Source organism: Clytia hemisphaerica, unplaced genomic scaffold (assembly GCF_902728285.1).
Source record: "Clytia hemisphaerica strain Z4C2 unplaced genomic scaffold, Clytia hemisphaerica genome assembly, whole genome shotgun sequence".
Classification (NCBI taxonomy): domain Eukaryota; kingdom Metazoa; phylum Cnidaria; class Hydrozoa; order Leptothecata; family Clytiidae; genus Clytia; species Clytia hemisphaerica.
In genome coordinates, this window is record NW_027104027.1 from 408,629 (window position 1) to 426,214 (window position 17,586).

Sequence of the window (17,586 nt, forward strand, 5' to 3'; positions counted from 1 at the left end):
CTAGCGTCCCGCCCGCCAAAGTGTGTAACAAAGATTAATGCTGCAAAAGCGCTATATCGTCTACTTCAGTGGTTTTTTCAAGCATCCAAATGCACCCGTTAGACGGAGGCATTAAACTCAATTCAAATTGAGTTTTAAAAACTCAATTTGAAAGAAAATTTTAAGTTTATTATTCTCTTTTACAAGAAAAAAGTAAAATATCAAATTTAACCATATAAAGCAGTATAAAGCACTTTATAAGTCTCTCTTCCCCTTTTTTAAACCCATTAAAAGGATTAAAATGAATGAAACTCATAGTTAGAGTTACTCAGTTATCACAGCTGCAGTTGATTCTTTTAATTGAGTTTTATATATCCCCCTTCTCCTTGATTGAAGATGAAATTGAAATTATTCTTTATCTTCAATAAAGGAGACAATTTTTAATTGAGTTTAATTGCTGCCAAAATGTAAAAACTTGTTTTCAAATGAATGTATACCAGTATTTATGAACACTGACTTTTCAACATAACATTACATTTACATTCTTCTATCTTTTGAAATATCTTATTTGGAACCTATTTTCTCATTGTTTTTGTACAGATCTATATTTTTCAATTAAAGTAGAGTGCTGGTTTAGAAGCACCATTTCCTTTTTTTGGTATTTCTTTTATCCTTTTTTGCTGATAGTGCAGAATAGTGGTTCTATTAGTATTACTATATCATAGTGGTTCACTTTTTAATTTTTCAAAATGTGAAATTTTTCATCATCTTCTCATTTAAAAAGAGCTGTGATTATAGATATTTTCAGTAATTTAATTAACTTTGATCATGGATAAATTCTAGGTAGAGACAAAATTTGCTCAGCTTTTTAAAAAATCACACACTTTTGAGTGTCTTTTGAAAAATTTTATATAATTCTGGTGGAGTTTTTTATCATTTGGCAGCAGTTCTTTACCGGCTGGATAGCACGGCTTACGCCTTCGTTAACTCAATTTGAAAGTACAAACGGAGGCATTGCTTAGTGCTTGGAAAAACCCCTGCTACTTGACTCGCAAGCAAAACAATGTGCCGTAAAACTTCTAAAGGAATTTATGGAAAAATTACATGGCGCTTTTTAAATATCATTCCTTGGAAAAGGAAATACTTGAAATTTACCAAACTGGCAAATAGAATTATAGAGTGTTCTGTTATTCTGTCAGTTAGTGGAAGTACCTCGATTTTAAGCATGTTCAAAGTTCACAATAACAACTTTCTTTTTATTACCGAAACCAAACGAGTGAGAACAAGTCATAAAACTAAAAGTCAGCAATCCGTGGTTGTGACATAGTTTACAAAATTAAGATGAAATAACATACTTTTTAACAACTTTTTTCTGCATCGTTTTTTTGAAGCCTTTTCGTAGGAGAATGTGTCTTTCTAAAGGAATTTCATAACACTCCATTGCAGATTGAAAAAACGAAAGCTTCTTCGTTTTTCATTTTCGCATTTATTGGGAAGAATGAAATTTTCAGAAGATGCTTTATTCAATATGAGGATTCTCACTTCCATAAAATTGTGATTCCCCATGTTTGTGAAATGGTGGCTATGGGTCATTCCTTTGTTTTTTTTTGCTATTTTCTTTTGTTCTATGTGACATAAAGACACTTCACAAATCGAAGTACTTCCACTAACTGTCTGTTGTTCTGTTTTATCATTCCATTTAGTTCTGCTTAGTCGAGAACAATCTTGTAACTGTTATAGATTTGAAGGTTTTGACAACAATTGTTTTTTCCATGATTCCGAAAGAATGCCATATTTTTTTGAAAAATACCTCTTTAAGGAGGCCCCCTAGCGGTTTACATGTTGTCATGATAGAGACTTTTTTCAAGGGTGATTACGTGATCTGAAAATGTGTGATTGCCTGATCAGAGGTCAAAACGTGATTGTGATTTGAAAGATTTTTAACCCATGATGTGTGATTTGGACTTATTTCAAAGGGAGGTGTGACTATCTAAGTTTTTTGCTGATTTACATGTTTTGAAGATTGAAGACAATAAGTTACGTGATATCATGATCAGAGTTTTGGCTGGGGGAGCCTCTTAAAGACAAAACTTTCAGGAAACTTTTGAAATACCATGCTATAATATTTGTGTCAAGTTTCAGGTTGTATCATTAATCTACATCAAATTTTTAAAATTGAAATCACCAGGTCTAAAGAACTAACAATAATCAACAATTTCCTTTAATAAGGTTGCATACCTTTTAATGTTCAAAACCAAAAAACTGAAACTGTTTCGCTAAACTACAAATGGTTTGGGTTTGTTTACCTAAACAAAGAAGCTGTTACATTGCTAATTTGATTTCTGATCTTGCCTGAGGTCACAGCAACGAATTTCAAAATGGTAGCCCAGCGGAAGAAAACGTTAAAGCTTAGGGCTTATGTATGCGTGCGCTTAGTGAACCAGCGTAAACAAAATGTAGTGCTTGGTTAGAATAATGGTTTAGCAAAACAAAAAATCAAATGGTGCAGTTTGTTTGCTAAACCCTCGGTTTAGCGAACGAACAAAAAACAGAAAAAAGACTGTTGGCTTTGATCGTCTGTTTAGGTAAACTTTTAAATGAATCACTGCGTTCGCTAAACCCTCTGTTTCACTTTTTTTGGTTTTTGGCTAAATGGTATGCACCCTAAAGCTTTGCAATTTTCATTTTAAACAATAACAGAATTTAGGCAAAATGCCAATGCAGAAAACTTATAAAAGATATGCCTCCCTTGGCTCATTTGGTGTGGTTGGTAGCACACGTTCTAACTTATTGATGATCAATCAGATCCCTTATTTATCACATTCGAAGAAAGAGAACACAACTTGTTGTGTGACTGCAGCTTTAGAGAGTGTAATCATTTGGGATGTTAGAAGAGGAGAGAAGGTAATTTTGACCTCTTCTTATTTTATAGAATGCTGTATAGCTTTAAAATTGTACTTTTTAATAAGTACATTAACTTTTTTAATAAATAAGAATTGCCACTAATTGTAGCCTCAAATTGTTCGCATTCTGGTCTTATGTTTAGGACTAAGATCAATTACCCTAGGCTTACTCTAATTTATACGAATTTTACCCTTAATTTGCTTAAAGTTCTGTAATTCCAGGCCCAACTTTGTTCTCAAAATGATCCTTAATCCTATGGCCTTTTGCGGCCTTATTTTTAAGAAGAGCATTTATATATTTATTATTTCTAAAAATTATTGTTTTAAAAATTTTCATTTAGATTGCTTTTTTGAAGGGCAATGAGGATGAGGTTACATCAATTGCCCATTCTAAAAAAACATCACTCATTGCTGTTGGGTAAATACTCATTAAACATCAGTGCTATAGAAACTATATTTGTTTATAATGAAATCTGATTTTTGCTAGCTGATCTATGGTAACAATGTTATAATACCGGTTGACCCAGAAAAAAGTAAAAGGGTTTGATGGCTAACTGTTTTCAAAAAATATACAGTTGACGCTCTCTAATTTGACGTTCTATAATTCAATAAGCTCCCCTTTTCAATCAAATCGATAGTCATCGTCAAATTTCTTAAGAAACTCTCATAAAAAACACTCTACTATTCTACATTCTATGTTTCGATAAGTTCCCATTTTCAATGAAAATTTGAAGTCCCTTCAAGGTTTTCTGCTCCCTAATTCAATTTCTGGCATTTATGGTTGATTTCTTTTCAAATTTTTGAATTTTTTTGTCCAAACATTCAAATTTTCCAAAACGAAATTTAAAACAAAAACAGACAGTCAGAAGATGTTAGCCTAAAAACTCGAGTCTTATCTATACTTTCCCAGCTCTATAATCTGATATTTGCCTTGTTTTATTGAATTAGAGAGACTTCCTACTATTCGATACGCTCCTGTATTTGATGAAATTGGAATTCCCCTTGAAAATCTAATTAGTGAGTGTCAACTGTAATAACTTTTGATGATTTTTTTTTTATCATTGTAAAGTGGAAAGGCAAACTTAAAACTTGGTATATAACTTTTTAAATTTGGTTGAGTGGTTCTCAAATTGTAAGCTTTGGAAGTCAAAATTTAGTTTGGGAAAAGTCCAAAAACACATTAAAAATGGGGTATCAAATTAATGCAATTCTATGCAGAAAACCTCTTATTTTCACTATTTTGATAACTTTTACGACTCAATTAAAGCTGATTTTTATAAATTATCCTAACAAAGAAAAGTTATGGCGAAAATTAGGAAATCAGTTATTATGAGCGATTTAAAAAAATATTTAGTGAAAAATGTTAAAAAATGCTTAATTTGATTTTGATTCGTTTTTGGACTTTTTCAAAAGTGACTTTTGACTTTAAAAGCTTATAACTTGAGAACCACTGTACCAACTTTAAAAAGCCCCCAGTAGTAATAGTGTTATCTCTTTTGAATAATGGTTTGAGATATTATATTATAATCGTCTTGAGCAAAACCTTTTTTCTCAAAAGTTTCCAAAGTTTAATATCCAAGTTTAAGTATTTGTTGCATGTCCCTGATCTTTGTAATTTATAATGGTGTTTTCTGGGCCTATCAAAAATTTATTTATTTCATTATATTTGTTGATTATTTCAATACTTCAAGAATGATGGTTTACATTATCAGTGATTTTAAATTAAAATAATATTTCCATTTTTAATAATAGTTACAGCAATGGTACAATTAAGTTATGGGACCTTAAAAACAATACCAGTGATGTGTTATTCAGGTTGGCCATTTTGATTATCTCTTCTTACATAGTGCCATCAACTAAATATTTGTTTATTTTTAACTGTTAATTCAGACTCCTACACTTGAGGAATGTGATAGCAGTCATGTGCTTGCACACACATGCCTGAAATTTCCCCAGGGGTGTGATCAATCACACAACAGAAATTTAGATCCCCCCATCCTGTACTGCACACTTTTAGACAGCACTCCTTGTCACAATCCCTAATCTCAAAACTAACAATAGTAAAAAGGTAACTCTTACCAGATGTATGTATATACTATGTAAATGACCCAGTTACCAGCACATCTAATTTTTTTTTTTTTAATATCATATTATTGTTTTAGTGGGCACAGATCGGCTATTTCTTGTTTGTGTTTCGAGAAATCTGGCACAAAGCTCATCTCTGGATCCACAGTAAGCTAGACATTAAATTATATGATTGACTTTAAAATTTAGAAAACTAATGAAATGTGTAATCACTGGGAACTGTTTCAAACTGTTAAGGGTTTTTTTTCAAGTCATCTATTATAAACTACTTTTTTTTTTTTTTAGGATACTGATATTATTGTTTGGGACATAGTCGGTGAAACTGGCTTGTATAGGTAATATTTCACAAAAGGCATAATGACGTAGATTGAAGGAAGATAGAGAAATTTCTTTGTATTCATTAAAACATTAATCTAAGGTCTTTCCTCTAAACATTTTTTGCATTCTCGCGGGCAACCTTCCTAATTTAGCTAGCAGCATGAGATTGTTATTTATAAAAAATTTATTCATTAAACTTATTTAGATTGAAAGGACACAAAGGAATGATAACTGACTGTGTTTTCATGACCACGCACAATGTAATGATATCAAGGTAAAATGGCTCTCAAATTATTATTAATTATACACTGCCACATTAATCATAATGCTTTGCTTTGAAAAGTTTTTATTCAATCGATATCTGTACAAAAATTAGCTGCTTGAATAAATTTTTCGAATTTGTTCTAGCTCCAAGGACATGCTTGTTAAATTCTGGGACTTGGACAATCAACATTGCTTTTTAACAATAGTTGGCCACAAGACAGAGGTATATCTCCCTTTTGATAAGTATTTTTCAAATTATTTGATAATTCTAAAATAGATTGACCTCAAAACTGCTGGATGATAAAGAAGTTTTTCAGGTTATTTAATCTACAAAATTCTGCTATTATAGGAAAAATTGAGCAAATTGAATCTTTTCTTCCATAAAGGAGAACCTGCAGGAAAAGTTACATAGTTTTAGTCAAACTAAAAATTGTTGCCTTTTTATAACAATTCTTTACATAATAATATTATATTGTTTTTTAAATTGTAAGGTTTGGAAATTGTGCTTATTGAACAATGAAACAAGGCTTATCACTGGTTCTGGTGACGCTGAGTTACGATCTTATGAAATTAAAGAGGCTAGTGATAAAGAAGTAAGAAAATTATTTGTCCAGTTTGATTTTATACTCCTTTTTAGATCTTAAAACGTGGGATTTTTTCTGCCTTGGTCAAGTTTATAAAAAGTACATTTTTTGTCTCAAAGTTATTAGAATTTCGAAGATTCTATATTTTCAGGCAACTTGTATGAAAATTTGACATTCAACATACTCTTCTAAAAGAAATTAAAAATTGGAAATTTTCTCATACTTTTAGTCTTCAGGACTGTTGAGTTGTGAATTGCTTGGCTCGATTTTGAGAGGTGGAAAAGGACGAGTCATCTCATTACATTTAGAAGAAAAAGGGCAATACTTAGCATGTCATGTACGGATACTTTATTTTGTCTTGCTTATTTGGTATTTTTAAACATATATTTTGCTTCAAATTCAAGCCATTGAACTTTCTAATATTTTTTCTGAACTTAAGCTTATTAATTAAATTTGATAGGAGTTCTTTTAAGTTTTAGCATAATTTTCTATCAAAACCCTTCAATAAGAATTATTGAAAAATCACTATCACCGTTACAGTAGAATCCTGGATTTCTTGCCCGCTGTCTAATTAATACAATGCATATTTTATTTTAGGGTGTAGATTCAACATTAGATTTATTTGAAATTGTTGATGAAGATGATATACAAAAAGCTTTGAAGAAAAGACGCAAGAAAATTATAAAAAAGCAAAAGTAAAAAGTTTTTTAAAATGAAAAATCTATGTTTGAAATCGACGTCCATAACAGAGAAATCCAAGAGAGAAATCCAAATCTCTGCAAAATATTTTGGAATGAAGTATACATTAGTAAAATAAGAATACTGAAAATTTTGGTCGTTACAAAAAGCAGAATCTGATTTATTCCAAGTGTGAATTGATTATTGATTGGTTCATTATTCCTTGATTTTAAAAGCAGGGTATAATCTGGTATAATATTTTGTTTTTTAGGAAAATGCCAGAAGCAGAACAAATTGACGAGGTATTAACAAGGAAGTTGAAATCTCAGCAAAGTTTTTTCAATAGAGATTATGCATTTGAAGAATAATAATATACAAATATGACTTGCAATTGAAGAACAATCAATTTTGACATTTTTCCAAACTTTTTTACTAGGATAAGATATTGGTGGAGCGAGAAGTGACAGATGAAATTAAGAAGGTCCAGTCATTCAGAATGTCACAAAAATTAAGGTATGTTTTCTTGTAATTTTTTTTTTTCGCCAATCAAACTTCTTTTTGTACAGTAAAATCTGAAAGTTTGACATTTCACAATTGACCTTCAATCTTATACTTATAGGATATTATAGTACAAATCAAAACATTGAGTCCTTCAAAATGAATACCTTTCTAAATTCATAGATCAGCCGCAATATCCTACAATAATACCAAAGAAGAGATCAAAGTTTTGTCTATGTTCATCAATAACTCGTTTGGATATTACAAGATCGACTTGAGCGCTCTCCCTACAAAATGTCAACTGCAATCCTTGATTTCAAACATGGGTCACCGTTCTGATGTCAGGTACAAATAAGTTGGAATGGTTTTTCAGAATAAATTTTTTTTCTTACATATAAAAAAGATACTGTATTTCTGACTAACCAAAAATAAGGTAAATTATTAAAAAACGTTAATCCCATAACTTTGTGCGGCCTCCTTACCCTTTCTGTGCCGATGTCGTATATATCCGACATGCAAATTTTCACTCTACTTGCCAATGTCGGATATATCCGACATCAAATTTATTTTTTTTTATATCCGACATAAAAAAATCCAAATAGTAATAGTGACAGTATATATTAAGTGCTCAAAAGATTTATTTCAGGTTTATTTTAGTCTATCATAAAATATATATAAAACAAATGTCAAATACAAATGTCAAACATTGGCAAATAGGAATAAAATATCCTTGTCGTATATATCTGACATGCGGCAACACAAGTTAAAATTTGCATGTCGTATATATACGACATCGGCAAATCAGGTTACTAAAAAAAATTACCCCTCGGCAAATGGATTGGGGTACAAAAACAAGGTAACGGCACGCAAAGGGTTAAGTAATCCTACAGGATACTTGGCTGCAAAAAAATTAAAAGGTGGCCAAAACAGATATCGTTTTGAATCTGTGGAAACATCTTTTTAGGGTGCTTTTGATAAAATCAATCCTCGAGTCAAGTTATATACCTCTCAGAAGTAGAATCTAGCTAGAATATACACTAAATTTAGTAAAAACTCTCGTTACCTTTAATAAAAAACAATCCAAAAATATCTAAGAAATTACTGGATGCAAGAAAATTATTGTGATTTTTTAGGTATAGATTATTGGGATTAAGGTATAAATTATTGGGATTTAGGTATAAATTATTGGGATTTAGGTATAAATTATTGGGATTTAGGTATAAATTATTGGGATTTAGGTATAAATTATTGGGATTTAGGTATAAATTATTGGGATTTAGGTATAAATTATTGGGATTTAGGTATAAATTATTGGGATTTAGGTATAAATTATTGGGATTTAGGTATAAATTGGGCATTTCAACCAATTGCCTCAAGACTCTATGTTTGGAAAATAACAGATTATTTTATCCCTCTATTCAATATTCAGGACAGTGGGGTTCAATTCAGATGCTACCTTGATAATGACTGCTTCTGGAGAAAGTGTCAAAATTTGGAATAGGTATATTAAAACTTCTTATTATCAGCCATTGAAAATCGTGAAGCTCAACAAGAAATAGAAAATTGCTCAAATTGGTGAATGGTTGAAGACACTCTTAGCTCGTTATTAAACAAGTGTTTCCAGTCCCTGAACGCGGGCTTAGTATGATTGAGTGTAAGCGGTGTAAAACATTTTCACATCTCCGTCATGCCCTTTTTATAATGCAATCAAATGCTAGCACTCGCTCTGTAGTTGTCTTCTGACCAACAAGCAGAACCATTAGAAAGCCAATGATCCAGCATAACTCAAACTTGCAAATCATGCCATTCGCCGACATTTGCTTTATTTTATTTTAAATTTTAACATCTAATTTTTTTTTCAGGAGTACACAAAAATGTATACGCACGATGGACTCTGATTATTGTCTTTGTTCAATGTTTGTGCCTGGCGAACGACACGTGATCGTCGGAACAAAAGTAAGTCGGGTTGTCCGAAAGCAATCCAATTTTTGTGGACAATTTGAAACTTATTAATGAAAATTTAAAGCTTTCAAAGATTCAGAATTTACCTTATTACACGAATATTACTAGTCAATTTATTAAAACGAATTGAAAAATTTCGTGTTAATAAAAAACCCTTAATTAAAACCAGCCGTGGTCTCCTTAAAAAAGCATTTTTTGCGTGTTAAATTCAAGGAAGTTGAATACTTGCCTAGTAATATTTGTGTAATAAGGTATTTGGAGGTCAACCCTTTTTTTATACATGAAGATACAGCAAGATGTCACTAATTCCCAGTTCAGAACTCCCGAACCCCCAAAATGTGAAAATATTAGAACCTTAGCTTTAGAATCATTAACCCACAACTCTATATAGCAACATTTTTACTGCATCCCATAGGTCTAAAGAATGAAATCTAAAAATTTATTACTCAAAATGGGTATTGATTTGAAAATGGCTTTTAGTTTCTTGACCAGAACCTTAGGTGAAAAAAGAAGTTGTTTGACAGGATGTAGAAATTTGTTGTATTGAAAATCTTTTCTGTTTGAGATAAAGGGCTATTAACAGGCGCTGTTTTCAAACACCCTCTAAATAGTAGTAGCACTCCCGTGTCTCTTGAGTTTCAGCTCAACAGTGAAGACCTACTGTAAATAATCAGTTGCTTTTAAAACTGCCAGTTGCAAAACAAACAGTGATAACACTTTGTCACCATTTTTAGACTGGTAAATTGCAATTGTTCGACATCAGTTCTGGAATTCTCTTGGAAGCTGTTGATGCACACGAAGAAGCTGTATGGAGTATTGCACTTTCTCCTGATAAAGTAAGTCTGTATGACAATGCTGTCAATTTCTTAATACAGTGGAGTGTCTTGAATAAGTTAAATGGATGCATTCAATACACTTTACTTCATTACATTTGTTTTCTTAAACCTCGATAATTACTTTCAGTTTATCAAATACATTCCGTGTTGTTGTTGTTTCTCAATAGAACGGGTTTGTATCAGGAAGTGCTGACCACGAAGTCAAATTTTGGGAATTCGATTTGATCATCGACGAAGAATACTCCTCAATGGGGTACGGTTTTTTTATATACTCTCGGGTACCTAATAGCCGGGGGATTTGGAATAAGCGGGGGTGGTTGGAAAAAATCGAAAAACTTATGTAATAAGCGGGGGGAGTTGGAATAAAAATGTCCTGGGTGGAAAATTTTTGAAAAGGAGGCTAATACAGCAGAATTAGGACAAAAGAGGGAACTTTCAAAAATATTTTTCCAAAAATTAATAAGCGGGGGGCTGGAATAAGAATGTCCTGGGTGGAAAATTTTCGAAAAATTAATTAGCAGGGGGGGGGACGGCTATTAGGTACCCGAGAGTACCTTTGATTTTTTTTCTCAATATTCTTATTTCCACTATCAAGTTTAAATCAACAGTTTTTCTTTCCACAAATAAATCATTATGTAGGAACCATGATAAGCTTTTCCTTACGTGAGACCTAGTTTAGCGTCCATGCAACACTTATTCTAGAAGATGAGTTTTGTTACTTATTTATTGAATTTCTTTACAATGTTGATAATGCTCTTATTGTCGTTTTGGTTTTTAGTAAACGGCTAAGTATATCACACACTCAGACATTGAAAATGACAGAAGAAGTTCTTGCATTGAAATATAGGTAGGTACTTCATTTTTTTTCTGATCCTGCTTATGTTAACTCAAGTTTAAAACAGTAATCACGACCGAGTGGTCTCCAATCTATCAATCAGGAAAGATTCTTTGTAGTTATGATTTTAGAAATATCACAATTGATAAAAAGTAAAAAAAATCTTTTATTTTATTTAAGCCCCGATGGTCGATTCTTAGCCGTGTCTTTACTGGACAGCACAGTTAAAGTTTTCTTTGCTGATACTCTAAAGGTAAAAAGAAGAAATATCTTCTTGAGTTTTATTTATACTTAAAATTCCTATTTTCTTTGATTCTCTAACTACATTCACAACAACTCGATCTTATTGTTTACTTCTTGGTCTAAACGACTTCTAAACAACTTCCAGTTTGATACAACTATAATTAACAGATCAAGTTCATATATTTTGTTTTACTTTTCAGTTCTTCTTATCATTATATGGACATAAGTTTCCTGTGCTTTGTATGGATATCTCGCTGGTAAGTTGTTACCATTACCCATAAGCTTTACACTTGCCTTGACGTAATGTGGTATCTTTTCACACAACCTTATTCAAAGTTATCTGACACTCGATGTAGAAATTTCTTCCAATACGCTAAAGCTCTGAATGTCGGGAAAACTTTCAACATTTGGAAAGCGGAATTTCGCCAGACTGCGTAGAGGATTTTACGGGTTGAGGCCTAAACCCAAGCCCCCGTTTTTGAGGAATTTCTGGTCCAAGCACAGTATTTTCAGGGCCGTTGAGCCCGACTGGAGGGAATGTGGTTCATCACAGGCCGACTGGTATTCCGGGAAATTAGCCCACTCCATTAGAGCCTTAGCGTGGGTAACCGCCAATCCGCCATCGGAATATCAGATATTATTCAAAGCAGTTCAAAGGCTGGTTTGCAGGAATATGATAAAAATACCGTTTATTCTCAAATCATATAGGACAGCACACTTTTAATCACTGGATCGGCTGATAAAAACATCAAAATTTGGGGATTAGATTTCGGTGATTGCCACAAATCCATATTTGCCCATGATGACAGGTTAGTATTGTATGGCTTTTTTCAATATGACCTCTTTCCTTATTATAAGAAACAACTCCTTCAAATTCTAGAATGTGCCCTCTTTTCCAAATATCTTTTATTATGACTGTTGTACGAACAAGACGTCAACACAATCCAAGACATTTCATTGGGAATCTCACGCTATGAAAATGAACCCTCGAACTTTGAAAATTATGACACCTAAATTTATTATCGAGTGTTTTGATTTGAAGGTTGAGTATTAGTGGTGGGGTAATGTTTGATTTCAGGTGTAGGAGTTTTAACATGTACTGGGAAGTCTTTTTTTGGTACGAACTTGCCTCCCCCCCTTTACACACTATTACAAAAGAAGGAGCTCATTGTTTGGAAATTTTGAAACTAATCTCATTTCTGTTTGTTTCTTTTCAGCATCACGTCGATTCAGGTAACCATATTTCTTCTAAAACGTTATTTTTCATCCTTTTGTTTAAGTTGTTGTTTTTCTTTGAAACTTTATGTATTTGAACAAATCACAGCCTGTCAATTGTTTTTTTCAAAATATGATTCTTGTTGTATTTTTGTTACTCATTTTACCTTTTTCAGTTTGTCTCCAAAACGCATTACTTCTTCAGTGTGAGCAAAGACAAAACATTGAAATATTGGGATGCTGATAAATTTGAAAATATTATGACTCTAAAGGTTTGTTTTTGATAGACTTCTTTATGAGGTTCCTATAAAGAGGTTTGTTCAGTTAACGCTCCTTCAAAATTTACAGTTTTTTCGATGCCCATAGAATTTTATCCTAGTACGAGAATTTTTAGAAATGATACAATTTATATGTTAAGATGAATCAATTCAAATTACGAATTTTTTTCTCAGGGACATCATTTGGAAATTTGGGCAATGGCAGTCAGTCCAAGCGGTGAATATGTGGTAAGGAGAAACTTACCGTTAGTTGACAAATCTATAAACCCTAATTTAATCTCATATTGATGCCAATTAAAAATTGACAACATCGCATATCTATCATACTTATGATAAAAATATTTACCGACCTGGAATTCAGAAATCACGCCGAGAGTCAATGTATCAACCACCGGCATAACAAAAGCAAAACAAAGCCTTGTTCGATAAATTCATAACAACCTTTCGTTCTGTATTGTCCAGGTCACAAGCTCACACGATAAATCTATTCGACTTTGGCAACGTACTGAAGAACTGTTAGTCATTTCAGAAGAGAGAGAACAGGTTCGCTCACACACTGGTATTTATGATAAAATCTAAAAAAAACGACCCTTAGTCGAATGACGTCAAATGTAACCTTTGCAGCATGGGTTGATAATATTACCGATACGTTGTTTTCCTTTTTTTAGGAACGGGAAGAATTAAACGAAGCTAGTATAACAGAACGCGGTGAACAAGCGGTAAGATCCTAGTGGTCTTTTTTTCGCTCTTTGCACCATAAAAAGTAAAAATTATCCTTTTGATCCCATCGTCATCATTTGGTTATTTTTGATATTCATACTTTGATATACTTCAGTTCGATTCCTTTTATATACCTTTCTCCATAAACCTGCTAAATAATTAAAACACGATTTCTTTATCATAACGACCAACTGAAATCTTTTTCTTTTCACTTCTAGATTCCAGGGGAGACTTCAGAGGAAGTTGGACATGCTGGCAAAAAGACCATAGAAACTGTCAAAGCGGTAAGCACTTAGGTTGTCAATACATTGTTTCAAATTTGCATAGTTCAAATCTTTTGCCCCAAATTTTATTCATAGTGCGAGATGTTTCATTATCTCTTAAATTAGATAGAGTGCCTTTTATGATAATCTCCAGCTAATGACGGACAACATTTACTTTAACATTAGGCTGAACGGATCATGGAAGCCATTGAAATTTGGAAAGAAGAAACGGCAAAATCAAAAGTGGTAGGATATTTATGGAATCAATATCTGAGGGCTGATCAATCGTGGACTTTTAATAGTTATTTTACTTGACCCTTTTAATTTTATTAAATGACTTATTAATTTCGTACAGGACACAGCAACAGAACCACACCCAATTTTAAAAGCTTATGGAAATGTCGAGGTAAACATGCATGACTGCTGTTGCTATTTTCCTTCTATTTTTGAGGATATTATCACTTTACTTGTTCAACTATGCTAGGGAAGGCTCGTGCAAAAGATTGCTTGAAAGTTTTGAGTTAATGTGTCTGAATAAGAAGGACTTTGCTTGAAGATTTCACTTTGATTGATTCTTTTGGAATCTGTATGCAAGCTGGATACAATTTTGTTACCGTTAGAATGAAATTTGCGAAGAACAATCTTTTAATAATTGTAAATCTTACACTCTTCTCGATCTTATTTTTCAGCCACGACGTTATGTTTTGGATGTTTTGAAGAAAGTCAAATCTAGGTAGAAGTCGAAAAAATGAAATTTTTATGAAGATTTCATAAAACTTTTTCTGTGGGCTCAATAACTCGAGCATTTGGGAAATGAAAAAACCGCCTGTTCCTACCCATCTAGGAGCAATAATGGGATTTGAACAAAACTTTTTACAACGAATGAGATAATTGAATTTGTTATTGTTAATATAAGTCTATAATTTACTAAAAGATTTAGGAATTGTTTCCCCTAAAATTTCACTCGATTCCTTTTTTTCTTTTAGCGAGTTAGAAGAATCGTTACTTGTGCTACCATTTACATACGTTACAGATCTATTGAAACTGATTAATCATTGGATGTCGGTAAGGCTCTATGTAAATTTTGTTCTTTACTGTTTACATTTTTATCGTCGATTTCTCAACGTAACTCGAGAAAATAATGGCCCCCTACTTTACAAAATGTTTTTGTAAATTGCAATCGTATAAGTTTGCTTTATACTTGTTTATTGAAGATTTCTGCGAAAGAGAACTTCTGAGAAAAACCTGCATCGATCCATCTGTCATTGGTTTCTCAGAATCCTTGAAGTTGACAGAGTGTCATCCTTATGTCATGAACGGTGTGTTATTGTGATTACAGCTGCTTAATCGAGTATTTTGTCCTAAGTTTGACCTAATAGAGATTCGTGAATTAAAAATAAAGAAAACAAATCAGACTTTTTTTACGCAAACGTTTTTCTTTCGGTTACATAATGTTAAATAATTCATGTTTTGGTCACTATTCAAAACCCCCCTTTTACGTGCTGGTAATCAATAACATTCACAATGGAGACAAGATGGTACACATGAATACGTGATTTTCTCTCGTCAAAATACACGTCAACATGATACGTGTTTTCTTTGATTTCGAAATTTTAAACTATTTTTACGAAAATTAAAATACATCTCAACCAATTCACAGAGATCCTCCTACTAAAAGATAATCAAATGACCTGCCTTTATCATACGTTTACACTTGTGATGGAATGATTGACACTTAGAAAGCTTCCTTTTTCAAGTAAAATGCAGACCCAAAAACATATATTATACTGTATTTTTTTCTCTCCATTATAGAACCTATGGGAAGTTGAATTATCATCCAGGTGTCTTACGTTTCTGCTGAAGTAAGCAATTTCCTTCTTTTTCAAACGGGATTAAAACTACACTAAGACAAAATGACGTCAACATAATAAAAATTGGTTGAAAGTTGAGAAGTACTTTCAGCAGGCTTCTGTTTGCCGATTGTTTGGAAGCGAAAGTAATATAGTAAAGACTAAATCCTCTGAACAAAAATCTTGTTAGGTCTTGTTACTTGATTAACGTTTTTAAGGGATCATTACAGATGCCTGTAGATCTACTCTAAATTGCTGAGCAAATCTTAGTACTCTTTCTCAAAGTCAAGAAATTTGAATTCCCTAAGATGGGGAATTAGTCCGGTCAAAAGATTTGGAGGGTTTGCTCAGGACCATATACACCAAAATATTCCAAACAATCTAATTAAACACGAAGCTCTGGTTATCTTTGTTCCACTTGTAGGATTCATCACAATCAGATCACGAGCACACAAGTGTTATTACCAGTAATGAGTTCACTCAATAGTTCATCTCTCCAAGCTGTCCAACAACTTAAGGTTTATACATGATTTTATTTGATTTTCCTGTATGCTTTTCTCCCTGGCAAAGTTATTTATCAAAACATAGGCATCTTAAAATGATTTAATAAATAATCTAGTTAGGCTTTGTTTTCTCTAATGAGGAAAGTAAACTGAGCCTTAATTTGTTTATTGGTTCATATTTAATATTTTTATTACAAGTTTCGTTGTGTTTTTAGCAGTGACATCACTCTAAGATTTTGAACATTTTATACTCGTGACATTTCATTAATGTTTACAAACCATAGCTTTTGCATTCTATCTATCTAAATTGAAAACCTCCTTTGAAATAGTAAACTTATCCGTAATACAAATTCACTTTCAAGGACATCTTAAAATAAAGACGATCTACACTAATCCTTTGGTGCAATATTTGTATCAGTTACATAAAGCGCATAAGAAAATTTTTCCTCACTTAAATATGATCACATGAGCTTAAACATGTCTCTCAGTATAATGTCTGCACCCAAACCCTAATACACTTTCTATAAACTTCCAATATAATACACCCTCTTGAAGATAGTTACTGAAACGATGAAAGTATTCAAATATACAGTTGACGCTGTCTAATTCTATCTTCAAGGGGAATTGGATTTTCATCAAATAAGGGAGCTTATCGAATTAGGGAACGTCGTTTATGAGAGTTTCTTGTTGACGGGGACTTTAAATTTCATCGAATAAGGGAGCCTATCGAATAGTAGAATGTCGAATAAGAGAGCGTCAACTGTATACAGTAATCAATATTATCGCTAGAAATTTGAAAATTGGCTCTGTTTACAAGAGTTTTGGCCCCCAAAAGTATTATTCTATAACTCTTGATATCTTTTGTTTATTGACATTTAGGATCAAGTTGGTTTTAATCGTGCTGGGTTACGTTTCCTACAGCTACAACTGGAAATGAAAAACGTCAATTTCTTTGATGACGCATACGACAAATTCAAGAAGAAAGCAAAAACGAAAAAGATTGTCGCTTTTTGATTTTTAACTAGAAAGGTACCTAGCTTTTTTTTTGCTCCTAATAGTTTTATAAATATTTTTAGATATTTTTTGGTAAAAAGAAATTTTTAAAGGTATCTCTACCACATACCGTTCATTTTGATTTTGAAAGTAATTTTTCTATCCTCTTATTTTTGGTATCAGTTCCAAAGCGACAAAGACTTTCCATTATGAACATATTTTTGAATAGTATAATAAGAAATCTAGACGAAATACTTCCTATTTTCATTTATAAATGGGCTTGACGTTGTGTAAAGGCTGATATTTCTAACCGCACACGCTAGCTTATAAAAGTTCTTTTTATGTAAAACCCGTCTATTTTCTTAGCCAAAACTTCTGTCTTTCCGAACTACAAGCTCTAGCCTGCCCTCTTCAAAATCTAATTTTGTAGGACATTCATATATAAGTCGATGGTTCGATATTTGACACCTTGCTTCCGTTGATACACTTACACAAAATCCTAAAGAAATAGCAACACTTTACAATGTTGTTAGTTATCAAAACAGAGCTCTAACGAACATTTGAAGTGTTATTGAAAAT

The 17,586-nt window shown here is 32.3% G+C and overlaps 1 protein-coding gene across 1 annotated transcript; it reads left to right on the top strand.

Moving 5' to 3' along the window:
• Nucleotides 1–2,657: 2,657 nt before the first annotated feature.
• Nucleotides 2,658–17,123, top strand: LOC136811619 (WD repeat-containing protein 3-like). The gene is made up of 34 exons (XM_067068244.1): nucleotides 2,658–2,883; nucleotides 3,224–3,300; nucleotides 4,635–4,697; nucleotides 5,045–5,114; nucleotides 5,253–5,302; nucleotides 5,491–5,559; nucleotides 5,694–5,772; nucleotides 6,041–6,142; nucleotides 6,363–6,470; nucleotides 6,731–6,828; nucleotides 7,083–7,113; nucleotides 7,248–7,324; nucleotides 7,493–7,654; nucleotides 8,739–8,810; nucleotides 9,172–9,265; nucleotides 10,006–10,107; nucleotides 10,275–10,360; nucleotides 10,886–10,954; nucleotides 11,123–11,195; nucleotides 11,386–11,442; nucleotides 11,894–11,994; nucleotides 12,403–12,418; nucleotides 12,577–12,672; nucleotides 12,853–12,906; nucleotides 13,141–13,221; nucleotides 13,347–13,397; nucleotides 13,617–13,682; nucleotides 13,848–13,907; nucleotides 14,017–14,067; nucleotides 14,351–14,394; nucleotides 14,648–14,726; nucleotides 15,474–15,523; nucleotides 15,936–16,029; nucleotides 16,894–17,123. The coding sequence occupies exons 1-34, from the start codon at nucleotides 2,692–2,694 to the stop codon at nucleotides 17,026–17,028; spliced, it is 2,709 nt and encodes a 902-aa protein (XP_066924345.1). The 5' UTR covers nucleotides 2,658–2,691; the 3' UTR covers nucleotides 17,029–17,123.
• Nucleotides 17,124–17,586: the final 463 nt, after the last annotated feature.

What these genes read in the sequence shown, in the direction of transcription:
- LOC136811619 (XM_067068244.1), top strand. Translation starts at nt 2,692, where the DNA reads ATGCCAATGCAGAAAACTTATAAAAGATATGCCTCCCTTGGCTCATTT. An exon ending in AGCTCATCTCTGGATCCACA is followed by an intron (nt 5,115 to 5,252) that starts GTAAGCTAGACA and finishes TTTTTTTTTTAG; the next exon opens with GATACTGATATTATTGTTTG. An exon ending in TAGTTGGCCACAAGACAGAG is followed by an intron (nt 5,773 to 6,040) that starts GTATATCTCCCT and finishes TTAAATTGTAAG; the next exon opens with GTTTGGAAATTGTGCTTATT.